At 40.6% G+C, this 17,601-nt stretch overlaps 6 protein-coding genes and 2 non-coding genes across 9 annotated transcripts; 4 read left to right on the forward strand and 4 right to left on the reverse strand.

Annotated features, from left to right (window-relative positions):
• The first annotated feature begins 591 nt into the window (after positions 1 to 591).
• Positions 592 to 664, forward strand: Trnar-ccu (transfer RNA arginine (anticodon CCU)). Its single transcript has one exon. It is a non-coding gene; the product is annotated as a tRNA-Arg (tRNA).
• Positions 665 to 1,012: 348 nt separating this feature from the next.
• On the reverse strand, positions 1,013 to 1,872 carry LOC130693455 (mitochondrial import inner membrane translocase subunit Tim29-like). The gene is made up of 3 exons (XM_057516608.2): positions 1,672 to 1,872; positions 1,505 to 1,606; positions 1,013 to 1,440 (listed from the first exon to the last, which is right to left on the reverse strand). Exons 1-3 carry the CDS (start codon positions 1,817 to 1,819, stop codon positions 1,058 to 1,060), a joined length of 633 nt encoding a protein of 210 aa, XP_057372591.1. The 5' UTR covers positions 1,820 to 1,872; the 3' UTR covers positions 1,013 to 1,057.
• A 1,164-nt stretch (positions 1,873 to 3,036) lies between these two features.
• LOC130693424 (intraflagellar transport protein 81 homolog) lies at positions 3,037 to 5,887 on the forward strand. Its single transcript, XM_057516558.2, has 10 exons — positions 3,037 to 3,212; positions 3,305 to 3,438; positions 3,503 to 3,683; positions 3,748 to 3,903; positions 3,964 to 4,323; positions 4,391 to 4,576; positions 4,644 to 5,037; positions 5,109 to 5,224; positions 5,306 to 5,601; positions 5,688 to 5,887. The coding sequence occupies exons 1-10, from the start codon at positions 3,105 to 3,107 to the stop codon at positions 5,782 to 5,784; spliced, it is 2,028 nt and encodes a 675-aa protein (XP_057372541.1). The 5' UTR covers positions 3,037 to 3,104; the 3' UTR covers positions 5,785 to 5,887.
• A 416-nt stretch (positions 5,888 to 6,303) lies between these two features.
• On the forward strand, positions 6,304 to 6,376 carry Trnar-ucu (transfer RNA arginine (anticodon UCU)). The gene has a single exon. It is a non-coding gene; the product is annotated as a tRNA-Arg (tRNA).
• A 149-nt stretch (positions 6,377 to 6,525) lies between these two features.
• On the reverse strand, positions 6,526 to 7,775 carry LOC130693450 (uncharacterized). The gene is made up of 2 exons (XM_057516601.2): positions 7,113 to 7,775; positions 6,526 to 7,040 (listed from the first exon to the last, which is right to left on the reverse strand). Exons 1-2 carry the CDS (start codon positions 7,643 to 7,645, stop codon positions 6,659 to 6,661), a joined length of 915 nt encoding a protein of 304 aa, XP_057372584.1. The 5' UTR covers positions 7,646 to 7,775; the 3' UTR covers positions 6,526 to 6,658.
• Positions 7,776 to 7,820: 45 nt separating this feature from the next.
• On the reverse strand, positions 7,821 to 10,650 carry LOC130693426 (protein timeless-like). Of its 2 annotated transcripts, XM_057516564.2 has the most exons (7): positions 10,357 to 10,650; positions 10,049 to 10,288; positions 9,829 to 9,991; positions 9,437 to 9,577; positions 8,584 to 9,356; positions 8,273 to 8,516; positions 7,821 to 8,212 (listed from the first exon to the last, which is right to left on the reverse strand). In XM_057516564.2, the coding sequence occupies exons 2-7, from the start codon at positions 10,184 to 10,186 to the stop codon at positions 7,836 to 7,838; spliced, it is 1,836 nt and encodes a 611-aa protein (XP_057372547.1). In that variant the 5' UTR covers positions 10,187 to 10,288; positions 10,357 to 10,650; the 3' UTR covers positions 7,821 to 7,835. The 2 variants fall into 2 exon arrangements, with proteins under 2 accessions (XP_057372547.1, XP_057372546.1); XM_057516563.2 differs by having other exon boundaries at positions 10,049 to 10,650.
• Positions 10,651 to 12,435: 1,785 nt separating this feature from the next.
• LOC130693447 (1,5-anhydro-D-fructose reductase-like) lies at positions 12,436 to 13,957 on the forward strand. The gene is made up of 7 exons (XM_057516598.1): positions 12,436 to 12,584; positions 12,662 to 12,829; positions 12,891 to 13,094; positions 13,164 to 13,411; positions 13,484 to 13,646; positions 13,711 to 13,802; positions 13,863 to 13,957. Exons 1-7 carry the CDS (start codon positions 12,510 to 12,512, stop codon positions 13,903 to 13,905), a joined length of 993 nt encoding a protein of 330 aa, XP_057372581.1. The 5' UTR covers positions 12,436 to 12,509; the 3' UTR covers positions 13,906 to 13,957.
• Positions 13,958 to 14,011: 54 nt separating this feature from the next.
• On the reverse strand, positions 14,012 to 17,280 carry LOC130693421 (polyribonucleotide nucleotidyltransferase 1, mitochondrial-like). Its single transcript, XM_057516552.2, has 8 exons — positions 17,110 to 17,280; positions 16,738 to 17,015; positions 16,035 to 16,674; positions 15,790 to 15,963; positions 15,520 to 15,722; positions 15,297 to 15,457; positions 14,923 to 15,234; positions 14,012 to 14,855 (listed from the first exon to the last, which is right to left on the reverse strand). Exons 1-8 carry the CDS (start codon positions 17,250 to 17,252, stop codon positions 14,457 to 14,459), a joined length of 2,310 nt encoding a protein of 769 aa, XP_057372535.1. The 5' UTR covers positions 17,253 to 17,280; the 3' UTR covers positions 14,012 to 14,456.
• Positions 17,281 to 17,601: the final 321 nt, after the last annotated feature.

The raw sequence follows: 17,601 nt of genomic DNA on the forward strand, positions 1-17,601 counted from the left end.
GTTAATGAATAAATAATCAATAGTCTGGCTAAATAAAATGAAAAACATACAATACGATCTATTTGCTGCTTCTTCCAAACGGTAGATGACGCCGTGTTCTGTAAAAATTTTCTCCCTATGGTCTTGACCATCTCCCTTTCCTCTCTGAGTTACCCTTGTTTATTTGTCTTTTGTAATTATTGCACATATGGCTCGCATGTGTCAGGTAGTCCACCGTTGCCGTTTGTCAATATAGTATTTGCTATTTACACCACTGCTAGATGCGGCGCCTCCGTCTCCGACTCTCTGGTAATTGTTCTCCGGTCTCTCTCTCACAAAGACTCTGTTTTAACTCTGTTCGCTACTTTGTAAAACAACTTTCACATGCGAATACGTTTCACACTATTCAGAACAAATTCAAAAGATTCAAGTAGTCAAAGAATATAAATGAAACATTCTCAGAATTTCTATCCTCTACTGTCAACTAAACCGAAGGTGACATAACTTCTACCGCACCCATCCCCAACGTTATAAAAGCAAAGTGCTTGACCTGCACGCTTGGGACTATCCTTTAAAATATATACCACATCAAACTACACAATAAGCCCCACAGCCTCTGTGGCCCAATGGATAAGGCACCGGCCTCCTAAGCCGGGGATTGCGAGTTCGAATCTCGCCAGAGGTAATAACATAATCATTAAGTTAGCTAGGCTGTGAATGAAAAAAGTTAACTGAAACGGTACGAGCACTGTTTATACAGAAACGGTTATCGTGTGACGAATCACAGCATTCAATTTTTACAGCCCATATTGAATAGTTTAACACCAATTTTGTGACGAAGCTTCTGCGTAGCCCACTAGACCAATTTTTTAATTGAGTGCAACTGTGTTTCACAAGATTCAACTAATCGATTATGACAATAATTTTTTTCTTATTTTCTTAGTTGAGCTGTATGAGATCCTAATCAATATGAAGGGCTAGATTTCGTTAAAATCTATTATGCAGGAGACAGTAGTAATAAAATAAGTAGAAGGAAACAGGAAAATTGTGTTTTAGTCTATACAACCATTGAGAATTGCTACTTTCTAGAAAACTCATCAGGATTTACATCAAAATCTTTCATGTGCCAATTGATATTCCACCATTGGCCAAGAAAGCCAACATCAATAATTCTTTTGTGAAAACCAATAATTCTTGGCTTCAGATACTTGCATTGAGAAGGATAAATACCACAATCCTGATGATAATTTGCTAACCAAATTAGGGAGAATAACCCCAAACTTAGGCAGCGAACAGTTCCTTCATTGTAACTTTGGCGTATTAAGCAAAGACGGTCATCGGTTACTGGATTGAGATTTGCTTCAGAAACAAGAATAGCATCATCTGCTGCTTTAACCATAGCTTCATAATATGTCCTAGCATCAGGGTTAGTTTCTGTAGCATACAATACACATCCAATTCCTGTACACAGACATAAGTGATTGATGAGAATGATGAGATTATTTCCAAAAACAAACATGGTTACCTGTTAAATAAGCTGCCGCTTTTTTAGGTTTAGCCTTCATACTAGTGACAGTGTCAACTGCCACATCTCTATAGTCAGAGTAAAGAACCGTCCAAAATTTTTCTGCAACACCAAATTTGAGAACATTATTTAGAGGAACTCAGATGCATTTTGCCATTCAACCTTACTCCATTTTTCCAGCCTAGTTCCTTTATCCACGGGAGATATCGGTGAAGTTGGAGGTGAACTGGAAGTGGTCGTTTCCGCCGTTGTGGAAGAAAATCTAGCTTTTCCTGCTTGTTGCCGAGCAAGAACTCTTCTTGAAAAACGAAACATGTCTTTTTTGTGAAAATTGCAAAGTACAGCAGACGAATTTCCACATGTTTACTAAAAGAGAATAAGATGGGTTTCGGCAACAAAAATTAAATTCCTGTTGCCAAAGCAATATCCGGTGCTCGCAATTTCCGCGTTTTTTCGAAGCAATTTCTTTGCAGCGACAGGATGACCTAAGCGTTTTACTTTCTAATTTAATAAAAACTAAAAGGCAGCAAAAAGCTTTCCATTCCAGAAAATATAACGTTCAGTCTTTGTTCGTCTTCACTGTTACAGCATGAGCAAGTGCGCGTTCAAATATTTTTGACACACTTTTAATTGCCAAAAAGTTCTTGAATTCGCAAAAAGTATCACATTAGAATGAGAAACAACGCAGAGAAAAAAGCTAAAAGGGTTTCTAGTCCTTCAGAAGGTGTGCATGGGCCAGCCAATCATTCCAGTTGTTGGAAAATTCCGGTCATCATTTTAATTCTCATTTGCCTGGGAATCATTGTTTGTCTGGCCCAGTACTATGTTTCGTCATCAGCTCCAATGGAGTGTTATCAATGCAACTGGATCTCACAACCATATGGGCCATCTCTGGTTGACGATCCTTGCGGACAAGACCAACGTCTCAGGCCAAACAGCAACGCCCACCTCAAAATTTGTGCACCAGACCAGAACTACTGCGGAACGCTTCACATACTGTTCTCGTACAAGGTTTCGGGCCAGGTCAAACAACTTGAGTTTGCCTTCATTCGTGACTGTTTCGCCGACTATCCATTGCCATACGTCATGCAACTGGACAACCACAACCAGACTTACTACGGGACCAGGGAAGGCAATGTCTATTCCAATCTAGCCGGTATGACGTTAAACATGACTGTCGTCGGCCAGCAATGCAGTTTCTGGAACAAGTGCAACTCTAATGTACCTAGAACTGGACTAGCATGGGCATTTATTGATTCCGTCGCCATTTTGCATCAGGCTAAACAGAAGGGTGTGAGTGCTTGGCGGGCTTTGGTCGATTTTGTTCAAGCTCAAAATGAATAAAAATAAACTCTTAACACACCATTAGTGGCTGAAATACGTTAACATTCTCTGCTTTATAACCTCGATTTCATTAAATAAAAATTACCTTCATACCCTTGAAATATTTTGAATTCTTTAACGTGAGGGGTGGAAATCCGTTAAGTTGCCATGGTTACTGTTCAACACAACACAGCAGAGGAAAGAAAATAATACATGGCTGCAGTTCCGAAAAATTCTTGTTGGTATTGCTGTTTCTAATCGTGCTGACGTTGTTAACATGGCACAGTTAGTGAAACTGATTGTCAACGAATTAAACCAACCACCTTTCAATTTAAACTTGACGAGTGTCACGTTTACCGCCTTTCATCCCCCTCAGCTGCTGCAAGTACAAATTATCCTACAAATAATATTTTTAAACAAATGTACTTGTGATCTAATGGTATTTTTCTTTTGGCTTTACCACGATTTCACTGAAAGCTTCTTAGTGATGTTTTGTGTGAAATTGAATCTAAAATTCGTGTTGACATCGCTGACGAGCCCGTCGATGCTTTGGCCTTGCGTTTGTTAACCGCTTTGCAAATTTTCAAATTCAAACCTGAAACAGAAGATCCGTAATTATTTAAATTTCTCGATTTACGAATCAAATTCACTTTTCTTAATCGTCCATACGCACAGTAATGATTTTCGAGAAGGTTTGATATCCGGTCGACCGGAAAAAATTAATCCAATATTGCATTGGCTGCTTCAGCGCAGGGAAGAGCTGAAAAAACGAGCCTACCTCTCCCGCTTTCTTGTCAAAATTGACATTGCACCTGAAATGCGATCAGACAGTGACGTAATCGATCTATACGAACAGGTGAGAAAGAATGTTACAAAACCAAAACACCCGATAGTTTTCAAATTGTCTCGATCGATTACAGTACGAATTCCTGATTGAAGAGTTCAAACAGAGGCATAAGCAATTCGAAGCAAGCCAAATTGTAAATGACACTGTCACCGACCTTCGCAAAGACCTCCAATCGATGGAAGATGATAGAGAAGTTTTGATTCGTCGAATTGAACGTACTCAACGCAAAGTAAGACAACTTTAAAGTCAAAACTGCTCTTCCTTTTTCATCTTCTTTCATGCATCTAAGGTAGAGGGTGTGGTGAATTATAATCAGTTGCTTTCCGTGGCGAAGAAACTTCGGGCTGAGAAAGAAAAGAACCGTGAATTTCAAGCTCAGAAAGAAGATCAAAAGAGTTACCTTGGTCATTTGGAATCGCGGCGCCAACGTTTAATTAATCAGTTGACTGAGATCCGTCAAACTAAAGCCAACACTAGTGGGCAGATGCTGCTCCAGCGCGCCGAAGACGCAATTCGTGTTAATCAATACATGATTAACGAGAAACTGAACAAAGAAACCCAGTTGGTCACAGCAAACATTGCTTTAATGGAAAAAGTACTAGCAGCACCCAATCCGACCTCTGCCGATCTTCAGATCGTCATACAAAAAGTGAACACCCTTAAATCACGCACTTGTTTCTTAGTTATTTAATTCTATTTGTTTCTTCATTGTCCAGAGTGATGATTTCAGGAGCAAGATCGCTCATCTTACGGAGAAAAGAGCTTTACAGAATGATCCAATAGAAGATGGTATGGCACTTTACAGACAGCAATCGCTTATAACTTCTAGGAAGAAGGAAGCTTGCGCTGAGAGATTGAATGATTTGACTCAAGAAATGAATACTTTAGAAGCCCAGCTACAGGTAAATGTTACGAATTAAACAGAAAAAAAAATGAGTCATAGATTACCGAAACATTTGAATGGAATAGGCAAAAAAGCAGCAATTAGGTGGCCAGTCCGAGACGGCGCTGACTAGTGAGCAATTCAAAACTTATGTCAGTGACTTACGCGTTAAAAGTAACGTATACAAACAACGGCGTGCGGAGTTGAACGATCTGAAAGCAGAGTATGGCATCTTGAGTCGAACGCTGGAAATTCTTAGAGCGCAAGAGGCAGCACTGAGCGAGAATCTAGACAGGATCGAAACTCACCAAGGTGTCAAAGGATTCCGTGAAACTCGAGATCTTCTTGAGAGAATTTCTGATGAAAAGGCCAATACGGATGAAGAAAAAGGACGTACTTTAGAAGAGATGTCTAACCTGGTCCGCATTCTCAATTCCAAGATTAGCGAAAAGAAAGTCCTGCTCGCTCCCCTTCTCCGAGGTTTGTCCTTCAACTTTTTTTTTTAGAATACTTGAAATTCTATTTCCATATTGTAATGTTCACTCCAATAGAATTGCGTCCTTTGAGGCAAACTTACCAAGAATCTCTGCCCGAATACGAAGGTAAAAAAAGAGAATACGAAGCACAGGTTCAGCTTATCGAGAATACCATCACATCGATTGCAAACGTAAGAATCTTGTTTTCACCATTTTTCGCACTGTTGTTTTTGAAATCGAGGACAAGACTGTAGAATATTACGTTACGACAGGTGAAAAGCGAATTGGAAAACGAGATTGTCACGTTGGAAGAACGATGTCGTCAACTGGAAGCTGACATAAAAGATAATGAGGCATACTTGCAGAGGGCCACTGATGAGATGAAACTGTACGTCAGCGGCGTTCAGCAGCAACAAACCGAACGTGGTAAATCTGTTCGCGACCAGCTTCACCAAAAAATCATTGAACAGGAAAAATTGAATGCCCAACTACGTCAAGAACAGCGACAACTCAAAGACAACCTTCCGCAAATGGAAGAACAGATGAAATACTGGGAGAAACTTGAAAAGTAAATTCATGACTGAGCACAGATCACAATGGAAAACTTACTTTAGTGGCAGCTTAAGGATTAATTTCATGATTGTTATGTTGCAGGATATTCCGGGTTAAAATCCTTTGTCAGGAGAAACAGAAGTTACAAGAGGGAACAGTACGCCGTGAGCGAGGAAGGGAAACGTTAGTGCTGCAATGATAAGTAATGCGTTTAGAAAATTCAAAACGTTACTGTTTGTGATGGATCATTTTTAAAAAAATCTAATCACGATGGATCGTGAAATACAATTGGCTTCCGGGGATTTAAATGAGTCTTGTCTGTTTGAACAGGGCATGTCTTCAACGATCAAAGCACCTTGTAGAATGCATTTGAAGTTCTTTTCTAGAGACTTACCCATTGCTCAATCATGGATTTCACGTTCTCAACATTCTGACATTTGTAACGGAATTGCTGATAACATCACACATATCAACGTCCCGCCGTCAGACCGTACCGTTTGCTGCGAGCGGACACACAGTCTACTAGGTTGCATACGTAAGCACAGTGGCAGAGACATTCCAGTATGTCATCAAAAGTATTTACAGTTGCATAAGCAAAACAGATTTGTCCGTTTCCTCTTCCAATATTCTACACCCATCATGGGACATAGAGTACTGAACGGTCCCTTGTTTTCCGTTTGGCCTCGTGATAAGCGATACAACCTCATTTACATTCACAGGTCATGTGGCCTAATGGATATGGCGTCGGACTTCTAATCCGAAAATTGCGGGTTCGAGTCCCGCCATGGTTAGCACGTCTTCTACGACTACATCAGCTTATAGAACATTATCTTTCTTGTACATAATACAATGTTAATACGACAATGATAACTCTTGTGTTAGTTTGTCTATATCAGGAATTCCAAAACTCACACAAAGTAACTATGTAACATAAGGAGACATTGATGAAGGATTTCTTATTTGACTCGGTTAACGCACCCACATAAGAAAAACACTTTAAAACCCAGAGAATACTTCTTAAGGTTTTGTGAATTGTTTCAAGAAAAATCGATACGTGCACACCTTTTAAGTAACTACACCTTAAACAAGGGCTGGAATTTCTTGTCGTAACATAATGAAAAGGGAAACGGAGATGGGGTGCACCGTTGAACGAAGACTGTGTTTATAACAATAACTTCGCGAGTGACAGTGATGGTTTGTTGGAAAATAACCGTGTTGGTTGGTACCTGTTGGACGATGCTAGTTGTCGTTTCCGTTACCGTCGTCGCGATGAATTGCGTGAGAATGGAAGTCAACCAGCGGCTAACGCCCCGTATGAAATCGAATGTCAAACCGCTGTGTCGTTGATATTCATGGTCATCAAGTTGAAGAGACGAAGCGATGGTCGTAGAAGTAGAATCGTCCGTTTGGGGCTCATCAAACATCGTAGTCTCTGGTGCTGGAGTTGTCTCTACCCTATTGAAATGCGGGAAATAAAAAGAACGTAATTTAGCCAAACAATAAAAGAATAATACGATTTTTACATACCCGAGAACTGATGAATACATGAGGTCGAACTTGTCGTCAAATTCTCCGTGGAAACTGAGGACTATTGGTTCTTCTACCCAAGCTCCCCTCCGTCTTAGACAAGGTCCAGTGACGTTCACTAACTTAGCGCATACAGTACTAATCGTGTCGGTCTGAGTAACAGTTGTTGAACTTGACAAAGTCACAGTCGGTACGGAAATTAGTGAACGATTGAAAAATATGCTTTTAGGATGGAAAATTCTGTTGTTCTGGCGAGACGCTCGAGTACTGCCTGAATGGGATCTTTTCGTTTCAATTAAAATATTCCGGTCTAGAATTAGGAACACTAACAATGACAACGCACTTGAAGATTTCATGATTTTTAATGCTAAATTCTTTATTCTAATGCGGAGGAGGTGATGTTTGCTGAAGGTTTGATGAAAGACTGTCCCACCTCCAACGTTTTTTTGATCGGTGAAAGCCTTTTGGTTCGATATCTCGGCATCAAGGTATTTAAAATTCGAATCGGCTATCTTCCTGGTGCTTGAATACATACATTTAACATGGTAAACGGCTAGGGACCTTACTGGACTGCTATACCTAACGTAGCGTATCGTTTAAACGTTATCGTCCATACTTCACTTCCTTGTACGAGGCATGTAGCGTGACTGAATCATAACGGACGTGACATATGTCGTACTTGAAAAAAATCGCTATTTTCCAGCACTTCATGTCCTTTGCTCGTCAGAAGTGAGGAAGCATGGGCAAATTGACTATCTTGACGAGTGTCAAATCAAAATCAACGTGATCTGGAATCGGGCCGAAAAGGACGGCAAAGCTAAAGAGAATATCGGCAGACCATTCGGATGGAATTTTCGGATAGAAAAATAATTGAGTGAATTGGGGAATTAGACCCATCAGCTGAAGAAGATAGCGGAAGCGTTCGGAACGCAAGCCAAAAGCTTCCAGTTCTGTCCACGGAACAATCGGCGATGACATTTTCATTGCCACGCATGAACAACAAACAGCGTAACGAAACTCTTGGCCCGCGTAGATACCTAAACGAGCTGCACAAGCTGTAAGTAAAGATGACTGGATCCAACTGAGTTGTTTGTTGAATCCTGTTTTGACAGAATGAGATAATTTTACGGTTCATTCCAAACAAAATTGTTCGGACTTACCGGCACTAGTTAGCTCGAAAATTAGCGATTTAATGTCTCCATACGTTTCGGTCAAAGGATCGTGATCGCTAGCGATTTCTTCGGCCAAGGTATCCAACGGTAGCTGATCGGATTCCATTACATGGAAGCTTTCTTTGTCCGGTGATTTGCTTGTAGGTGGGCAAACCTTTTCCCAGTCGTTAAACAGATCTTCTGTGAACTTCCGTACCAGACGTTCGATTAGGTCATGCCAGTCGTCACAAATCTAAATAGCAACAATGGTTATTAATTAATCACGAACTACGAAGTAAGAATTTAAAAAAAAATCGTACTTCAAAGTCTTCTTCCCATATTTTGGAGAGTGGACGTAGGATAATCGGTTGGCATAAAAGATCAAGCCGACCTAATTCACAACCGACGCGACGTAACATAGTGAAGATGGACTCGTTCACGAGATAATCATTTGTTCTAAATTCCTCGAGGGCCGATCCGTATCGAGCCACTATAGTCTTTGTGCAAAACTGATTCATATGATGATTTAAATCAAAACTCGCACTGTATTCCGGCTGCCGAACGGCCCGTTCAAGCGTCAAAAGCAGGACGTGGTTAGCGCAGATTATGTCAAACAGGCATTGATCACTTTGAATCTCCTTACTGAAATGATGTAACAGTAGCAAAAAGAGTTGTCGGAGCTCGTCCATAGCCAAAAGCTTTTGGAGTAGTTGAAAAGGCCACTCTTCGCCGCACTGAGAAAAATTGTTCTTGCCTCCACCTGATTCTTGTATCTGTGAATATTTCTCGAGGGCCTGAAGATATTCAAATACAGCTCTTACACCCAAATGTAAACGTCGTATACTTGGTTTAGAGTCAGTATCAGCATTTATGGAATTTAGTTGGACGTTTTCCGTCTCTTGAACAACTACCCAAACCAAATAGCACATAAGATCCGTGGTTAACACGTCCTTCAAAAAGTTCGGTTTCTGTCCCAATTGGAACGTGAAGGGCAAAAAATTGACAAGAAGCCAAAGCAAATGGGACATATCTATAAGGTGATTGTCCTTTTTCTTTAATTGCTGAGGCAGCTGTTTCAGAATTATGCAAAAGCCTATCGGAAAAACAAAAGAATTCCACATAATTGAGATTGAACTGGATGTCAATGTCTATAAGAATTTGATTCAAAATTACCATTCTGCATGAAATCGATGGTGAATTTAGCCAAAACGTGAGATATGGCACGTTCATTAGACAAATGTTTCTTCAAAGAATTGCGCAAGTTTCGAATATTAGTCTTCCATCGCTGTTCGTTTGTCATTTTTTGTTGATCATCTGTATAACAATTTTGAAACTTGTAACTACCAGTGACAGCAGTGTATCATAGATACACGGGAACCTTTCGCCTGAACAAATAGGATTGTAAATCAACCACAAAGGCTACTTTGCTTTTTTTTAAAGGAGGAAGCAAATCTTCCGCTCAACTTTCAACGCCACAATGGATAGTGGGATATTCATTCCGCTACTTAAAAGAAACAAGCCGATTTGTTCAAGCGGAAGCTTTACGACATCTAAGCAAATCCTACCAGAATTTGTTGAATTAGACCATGGAATATTCTTTCCGTCATTGTCGAATGAAACAACGGCATTTGATTCCCTCATTTTTCGTAGATGAGCCTCGATGTCTTCAACTCGCCTATTTCTGTAAATGGCAGCGATTACTTGGATGATTGTCACAACCCACTCGTCCTGCGATCAAATTCATAATAGTTAACCATTGGAAGGAAAAAAGCAAATGCAATTTACCTTCTCTGGATAGGCCAAGCTAGCCATCATATCCATTAGTAGGTTGTCAAACCCTTGTGCGAAAAGGTTAAGCACGATTTCGTTTTGCTGCAAACGTTGATCAATCTCGTAGCTATGGCTTTGCGAGTACGACGGCATTTGAGGATCAAACTCGACAGAACGCTCCGTGGCTTCAAGTATGTTACGAATGAGTAACAAGGAAACATTTAGGAATTCAATTTTGTTAGACGATAAAGGTTGCTGGAATATAAAAAAAGAAATCATTAAACATACAAACAATAAACTGTATCTCACAAGTGTAAGAATACTTTAGAAAAAATGTTTTTGACGTGATCAATAATAGATCGAGTGGCACTACCATCGCGGAAGGCTTCTTTGGCGTTGTAAAGAAGCTGCTGCAATTCTTTGATAACATTTGACGAGTTCGATCTCTGACTGGTTGTTCTATCATAAACAAGGCATTCTATGGGCGTGGTAATCCTAACCAACAATCTAAAAACGTGTAGAAAAACTCTAATCTGATGAACTTAAACAGGTATAGTGTAAAGGAATGCTCAAAACCCCAAAGGAAACTAATGCAAATAACGCAACGATTCCGCAGCTTACGTACCTCACTGCCGATCGGAACACTTTAGGCCAACTCCTGCAACAACTTATCAGGATAGGTTTTAGGTCCTATAATTAAAAAGCCCACGAACTTAACCAAAAGTCATAAGCACTATCCTCAGCAATCAAAGTGGAAATTTCATAGTACCTTATTCAAAATATCGATGTAACCAAGACCTCGCCGGCGTGAGTAAGTATTTGGATCATCGCAGTCTAACTGTCTAACAAGATCTTCGAGGCAAACTGGAATTCGAATGAAAATTTACGTTATCTGATCTTGACGTTCCAATTAGACACTGACATAGAAATTTAAACCGCTTAATAACTGAACATTTTGGTTTTACATGGTAATTTTTAAGACATTACATAAAAATCGGGAATGATAATTCTGATTAAAAGTTAGTATCTTTCAAAAGTAATTTACACAAGCACTGGTCGCTGATGTAATATTGGTTGTTGTAATATGTCCCCAATGGCAGAAGCATCAGGGAAGGCGCACCCCCGCATGAATAGAGCCAATCCATATTCGAACTAATCACACGAAATCGAAATTTACATTGCCAAGAAATTCCTAACTGAAAAATTTACAGCAACTCGTGCACAGTTGAAGTGATGCAAGACAATGAACAAATTTTCGTACGTTAAATAAAACTCAAAGTAAAATGACTGAGAAAGGCTGTTACTAGCAGCCTGTTTGTATGATTCTGTTTGCTGCTTGCTAAGAACAGTGAGTACACAGCGTTGGCTGTGTCACACTTTTATACCCGCCTATAAAATTACGTGGAAGGTGCACAAAGACTTCTCTTGATCTGTTTTCTTAAATTTTACTATTAGATTTCATGTCCCGCTGTCGTCATACGTGCATCCTTGTCTCGGCCATTAAGAACGTTCGACTACTGCTACGCAAAAGTCAATCGTTACCCGATTTCCTAAAGATTGTCATTGAATTTCACGTTTCGTGTCTTCTTTTTTCTTTAGCATTATATTCTTCAAGACACATCCCATGTTCTGATGTTTTTTTTACGAATGCCTCCTCAAAGCCATTGACAAGATTTATTTATTTTTCGATATCCGCTCCAGACGGCCAATTCGACGTAATTAAGGATGCATATCGCCCAACTCGCTCACTGACAAGATGGCGCTAACTGCATTTGACCAACAAACTGCTAGACGGGGAAATTTGTTGTCAGACATAAGGCTAGTTTGAGAAAAATGGATACAGAACAGACAATTACATCTTCCGGATCCGGATGTTTCGTGTCTGCACAGCTCTGCTCCTGCACATGAAAAGCTACGTGCTTGCAATCCGAGGACATCAATCGAAGGTGCCATTCACTACATCAAGGACGACTTTATATTGAGCCAAAATCTTTCTAAAATAGAATTGCTCGAAACGATGCAGATCAAATTAGTGCGCTCATCTCAGAAATCGGCAATATGATAAATAATTCGCAACCGGAATACCAGATATCAATGTCAGTAGGCTATTCCTATCAAGGATGTAATCATCAATCGCAGAATCCAAACTGAAAAAATAATTTTAATCAAACTAAAACTGGCCGAACATCGAATGTGTTATGCATGACCGTATTAGAAAGAATGTCGACAGCAGAGAAACCAGTTATTCCGGATTGGACACCTTGGCTTCTGATTGGCTACCGTAAAAACAACTTGAACAACAATTGTCGGAAAGGGATATCGAGCGAGGTTAGCAAAACACTTGAAGGTGTCTGTTAGAGTTTTCTATTTTTCTCTTTTGAAGAAAGCAAAAAAACTTTCTACAAAGAAAGGACGGACTCCAACAACAAGATATACTCTCACCCATTGGGCTTTCATTCGTTGGCGAGTGGTCGCCATGGATAACAGACATCTCAACTTGACCCTCTTCAACGGCCAACACATCCCTGTCATAGGATTAGGAACTTGGCAGGTAAAAATCTCAAATGATTTTCAAAAATCTATTTCACGTTGTCGCTTAATTAAAGACATTTTGACTTCATTCAAAAGTGTACGGCAGATGAAGTCAAGGAAGCTGTCAACGCTGCTCTTGAAACGGGTTACCGGCACATTGATACTGCGTACTTGTATCAAAACGAAGCGGCAATTGGTCAAGTTATTCACGAATGGATTAACAGCGGGAAGCTTAAGCGTCAAGAGCTATTCATAACAACTAAAGTAAGACGATTGCGCATAAAATGAAACGACATTTTGAATACGTGCGGTTTGTGTTTTGCAGCTGCCATTTACGGGGAACAAGCCGGAAAAAGTGGAACATTTTCTCAAACTTTCCCTCGAAAACCTGAAATTGGATTACGTCGATCTCTACCTGATCCAATTCCCTATTGGCTTTTGTGGAGAAGATGACCGCGATCTCTTCCCGACAGATGCAAATGGAAAATTGCTCTTGGACTTTGATTCCAACACCCTCACCCTTTGGAAAGTAAATTTTAAAAAAATGTCATAATATTTTTAAATAATTTAAAATACGACGACTTCCTCTTAAACACAGGCTATGGAATCTCAAGTAGACGCTGGCCGTGCAAAAGCCATTGGCTTGTCTAATTTCAACAGCCATCAAATCGAAAGGATTGTGCAAACGTCGCGGATCAAACCGGCCAATTTGCAAGTGGAAATGCACGCATATTTCCAGCAAAAGCGATTGAGAACGTATTGCAAAAAACACGGCATCATCGTTTGCGCGTACGGACCACTCGGATCCAAAGGCAGAATTGATTTCAGTGCTCGATGCGGAGTGCCGTAAGTGATTGATCGCATTTTTTTTTTCCAGCCTCCATTGTACGATACAAAACGTTTTTACCTAATTGAAAGGAAGCCTCAAGTCGCAGATGTGCTGGATGATCCAATGGTGGCGGAAATTGCCAACGCCCACTCGAAAACATCCGCCCAAGTGCTACTCAGACACTTGATACAACTCAATGTCGTCGTCATCCCCAAAAGCGTTACACAGTCGAGAATACGCGAAAATTACGATGTTGGTTACCATCCCATTATTTTACGTGTTGCACCTGTTACACATTCTTTTTTTTTTTCAACAGGTTTTCGATTTCGTTTTAACGGAAAACGAAATGGAGAAACTCAGCCAGTTGGACAAAAACAATCGCACTTTTATTTTTGACGAATTCGACGGGTAAAAATTTATTACCTGGCTTTATAAAAAAGAAAATTTACTGATGCCATTCAATTACAGGGTGCCAGATCATCCGGAATACCCTTTCGTCATTCCGTATTAAGTTATCCCTTTCGCTTTCCTGACGAGGAAAACTCAATTTCGATGGACAGAGCGCGGAATCAAGTAAATACAATCAGGCGATGCATTTATGGATCACCCTGCCACGCACGTGAATTACAGACATATTGCATCATGTTCAAACAATACATACTTATTTTTCAAAATAAATATTGTCTACTGCGCAATTCGTGACCATTTCAAGTATCTACGACCGAGGATTTCTTTCTACCAATGCTACTGCACTTGACTCGTAAGGTGACGAGGTCTAGATCAAAGACCTTCATCAGTTTCTGTTGATGATGACAAAAGCACAAAATAACACGACTGATTTCCCGAGAAAAACTACGACTGAATTAAAACATTTGAACCTAATAACCATGGTCGAACTTCAGCGATTCATTTGTATTTGATTTACATTCAATCGTAAATCCTAAAAAAAATGGCGTTTTTTGTCTTCGGACAAAAGACTTTTGCAGCTTTGATCAAAGGAAAAGCTGATATTTTTATCGGCAAACCGTATAACACGGATTCTTTAAAAAACAATGGCTTCATTTAACTACTCGAGGGTGTCCCATTCAAATTTTTTACAATGGCAGAGGCGGGCGATTGGAGGACTTTACGCGACAGTCTCATTCTGCCGCTGACAGGATCTCGGCCAAAGTATTTGATGGAAATTTCTTGTCCTACCTCAAGACCGAGGGCAGAGGGGTGAGCTACTTTCCGTACATCCAGCTGCGAATTGTGAAGAAGGGCAGGCACCATCGTTGGATAAAGGGTGACTAACACGCCCGTTTCCTTCATTTCGACGATGCGCGCTTTGTAAATGGCGCCGAATTCCAGTTCCGGTTCTTTCTCCTCTTTCAAGAATTGCTCTATCATCTCTTTGGCTTCTTCCATTGCTGACTGATTGGGTGCAAAGATCGAGTAGGTCGATTCGTCGATAGCAGTAATCTAAAGAAGGAAATAGATCACAAAATCTGTTAAATGCTTCATCATTTATTCCTTAAATATACGTTACCTGAACACCTGCTTCAGCGGTTAATTTCTTCAAATTCGCACCGCCCAAGCCGATAAATTTTGCTCGTTTGTGGGCCTCTACTTGCAGTTTCTCGGAGACTGGCCAGATATCTTTCTTGTCTTTGCGCGGTTTGCTGATTGTCTGGGCCATGATGTCAAGAATATGAGACTTTGCGTCGCTAGCTTGTTGCACTGCCTCCATGATAATCTTTAATGGTACGCCAGGCAACTTGAAATCGGCTTGCAGGGCAGTGATGCCCTTTTTGGAGCCGGCTAATTTGAAATCCATGTCTCCCAGGTAATCCTCAATGCCCTGTTGAATAATACATGGGATGAGGGTCATGAATGAGATAAGAACGTGCAGAATATATTTACCAGGAGATCTGTGAGGATGCGATAGTCCTCAATCTGTTGAGTTTCCGGGTTGGTCCGGCTGATTAGTCCTATCGCCACGCCTGCTGCGGGTTGAGAAATGGGAACGCCTGCGTCCATTAAAGCTAGCGAACCTCCACAAACCGAGGCCATTGAAGATGAACCTATGCGATTGCTCATCATCAATATTTTAGAAGAATAAAAGCGATCTATGTTGAAAACGAACCGTTCGATTCCAAGACCTCTGAAGTTAATCGGATGGTAAATGGATAGTCACTGGGCACAACAGGTCTCAAGCCTTTTTCTGCCAAGGCTCCATGGCCAAGCTCGCGACGACCGGCGTTACTACCCGGTCCAACTTTACCCGTTTCGTTAGTGGCGTATGGCGGAAATTCATAGTGAAGAAAGAAATTTTTGGCTTTCAATCCGCTACAGATAAATTTGAGAAAATGTATTGATTATTACGTGGCTTTATGTTAAACGAATGTGAACCTACCCCATAAGTATTGAAACTGGATCGGATTTTAAGGCTGATTCAGGAGAATCGAAAGCTACGGTGCAAACAACTTGAGTTTGGCCACGTTGGAAGAGCGCCGATCCATGGAGAGGTCGATACAAATCGACATCGCATGAAATTTTACGAATATCGGTTAATTTTCTCCCGTCGCACCTTTTTGTACATGATTTAGAAAAATATGGTAAGTCTTTCAAACATTAAAAAGAGAAAAACTATCAACTGACCTGATTTCTTCGTCTAGAACGAGTTTTCGGAATAATTCTTTGAAAAATTTGTTAAACGATTCGCTTATGATCATAGCGTCCGTTTCGGGAAAGTTGGTCTTCAGTTTTTCCATGACATCATTCCGAACGGTGGAAATTGCAACGTCACGCGATATCTTATCATGACTAAAATCGCGTAGAATAGCACGTAATCGATTTTCGCTCATCAATTTAACTGCCGATAGTAACTCTTCTGAGCCAGACTGCAGGGTGACGTATTCTCTTTTGGGTTTTCCTGCTTCTTTCCGTAACGTTTCGACGGTTCTGGCTATGGTTTGGCATTCTTTGACTCCCATCTTTATGGCTTTCAGAAAGTCTTGCTGATAAACATTTTCAGCTGAGGCCTCTAGCATAACAACAAGGTTCTGAAGAGTAGCACTAACAACCAAATTTAACTGGCTCTTGGCCATTTCTCTCCTTGTGGGATTGACAATTACTTCATTGTCTATAAGCCCTACCCGAACTGCTGCAACTGGGCCATTCCAAGGAATGTCAGAGACAGCAAGTGCTGCAGAGGCTGCATTGATGCTTAGTACCTCTGGATCATTGACTCCATCCACAGAAAGTAAATTGCAAACAACTTGAGTTTCATAAAAGTAACCTAGGCCAAAACATGAAATTCAGTTTTAAAAAAAACCTGTGTTTTTGTGAGATTACCACTAACCTTCCGGGAAAAGAGGTCTCAGAGATCTGTCAATCATGCGACTAGTAAGGATTTCTCTTTCCGAAGTTCCGAGTTCTCTTCTGAGAAAATTTGTGGGTATTCTGCCTGCTGCAGCTGCTTTTTGTCGGTAGTCTACTGTGAGGGGCAGGAATGATGCTGTTGGTGTGCTTTTGGCTTTACTTACAGCCGTCACCAAAACAGAGGTTTCTCCCAAGGAGGCAACTGCACTACCATCAGCGAATCGAGCCAATTTTCCCGATTGAAATTCGAGTTTCTTCCTAACAGGAACAACAAAAAAAAATAACATTTATACATCATTGCCTTTGCACACATCTGTGTCTCTGGAGAGCTATGTAGAAGTGTAGAATTTACCCTGAAGACAAAGTTGCATGGACAGTTGATTCATGTCTCGCGATACAGGTTGCACGCAACCGATCAAAACGTCCACTGCGATACTGAGTTCCAAAAAGATTTCGTGAATAGAGCCGGCTTCTACTCACGTGGACAACCGACATTTTCAAGTCGGAGTGTACTACGGGCTCATAACAAAGACCTTACCCACCCTAAACATCCTCTTCGCCGATTCCAAACCAATCGATTCGCAATTTTGCATTCATCCTCCGTTTGTAAACTTGTCATTCTTCCTCCTGATAATTAATGCTCTGCTTCAGAAAGTTTAAACCTTAACGGTATAGACGCTTAAGCAAAATGGCCAACCATCTACGGATCTTGAATTCTTGAGAAAGCGTAACGATTTTGATCGTTTTCTCCTTTCCGTGAACGTTCGATATCATTAATCTAGTCTTCGTATGAAAAAGGGAACCTGCCAACAACAGCAGATCTTAATCTTTTTAAGCTGAAAAC

This window comes from Daphnia carinata, chromosome 3, assembly GCF_022539665.2.
Source record: "Daphnia carinata strain CSIRO-1 chromosome 3, CSIRO_AGI_Dcar_HiC_V3, whole genome shotgun sequence".
Lineage (NCBI taxonomy): Eukaryota > Metazoa > Arthropoda > Branchiopoda > Diplostraca > Daphniidae > Daphnia > Daphnia carinata.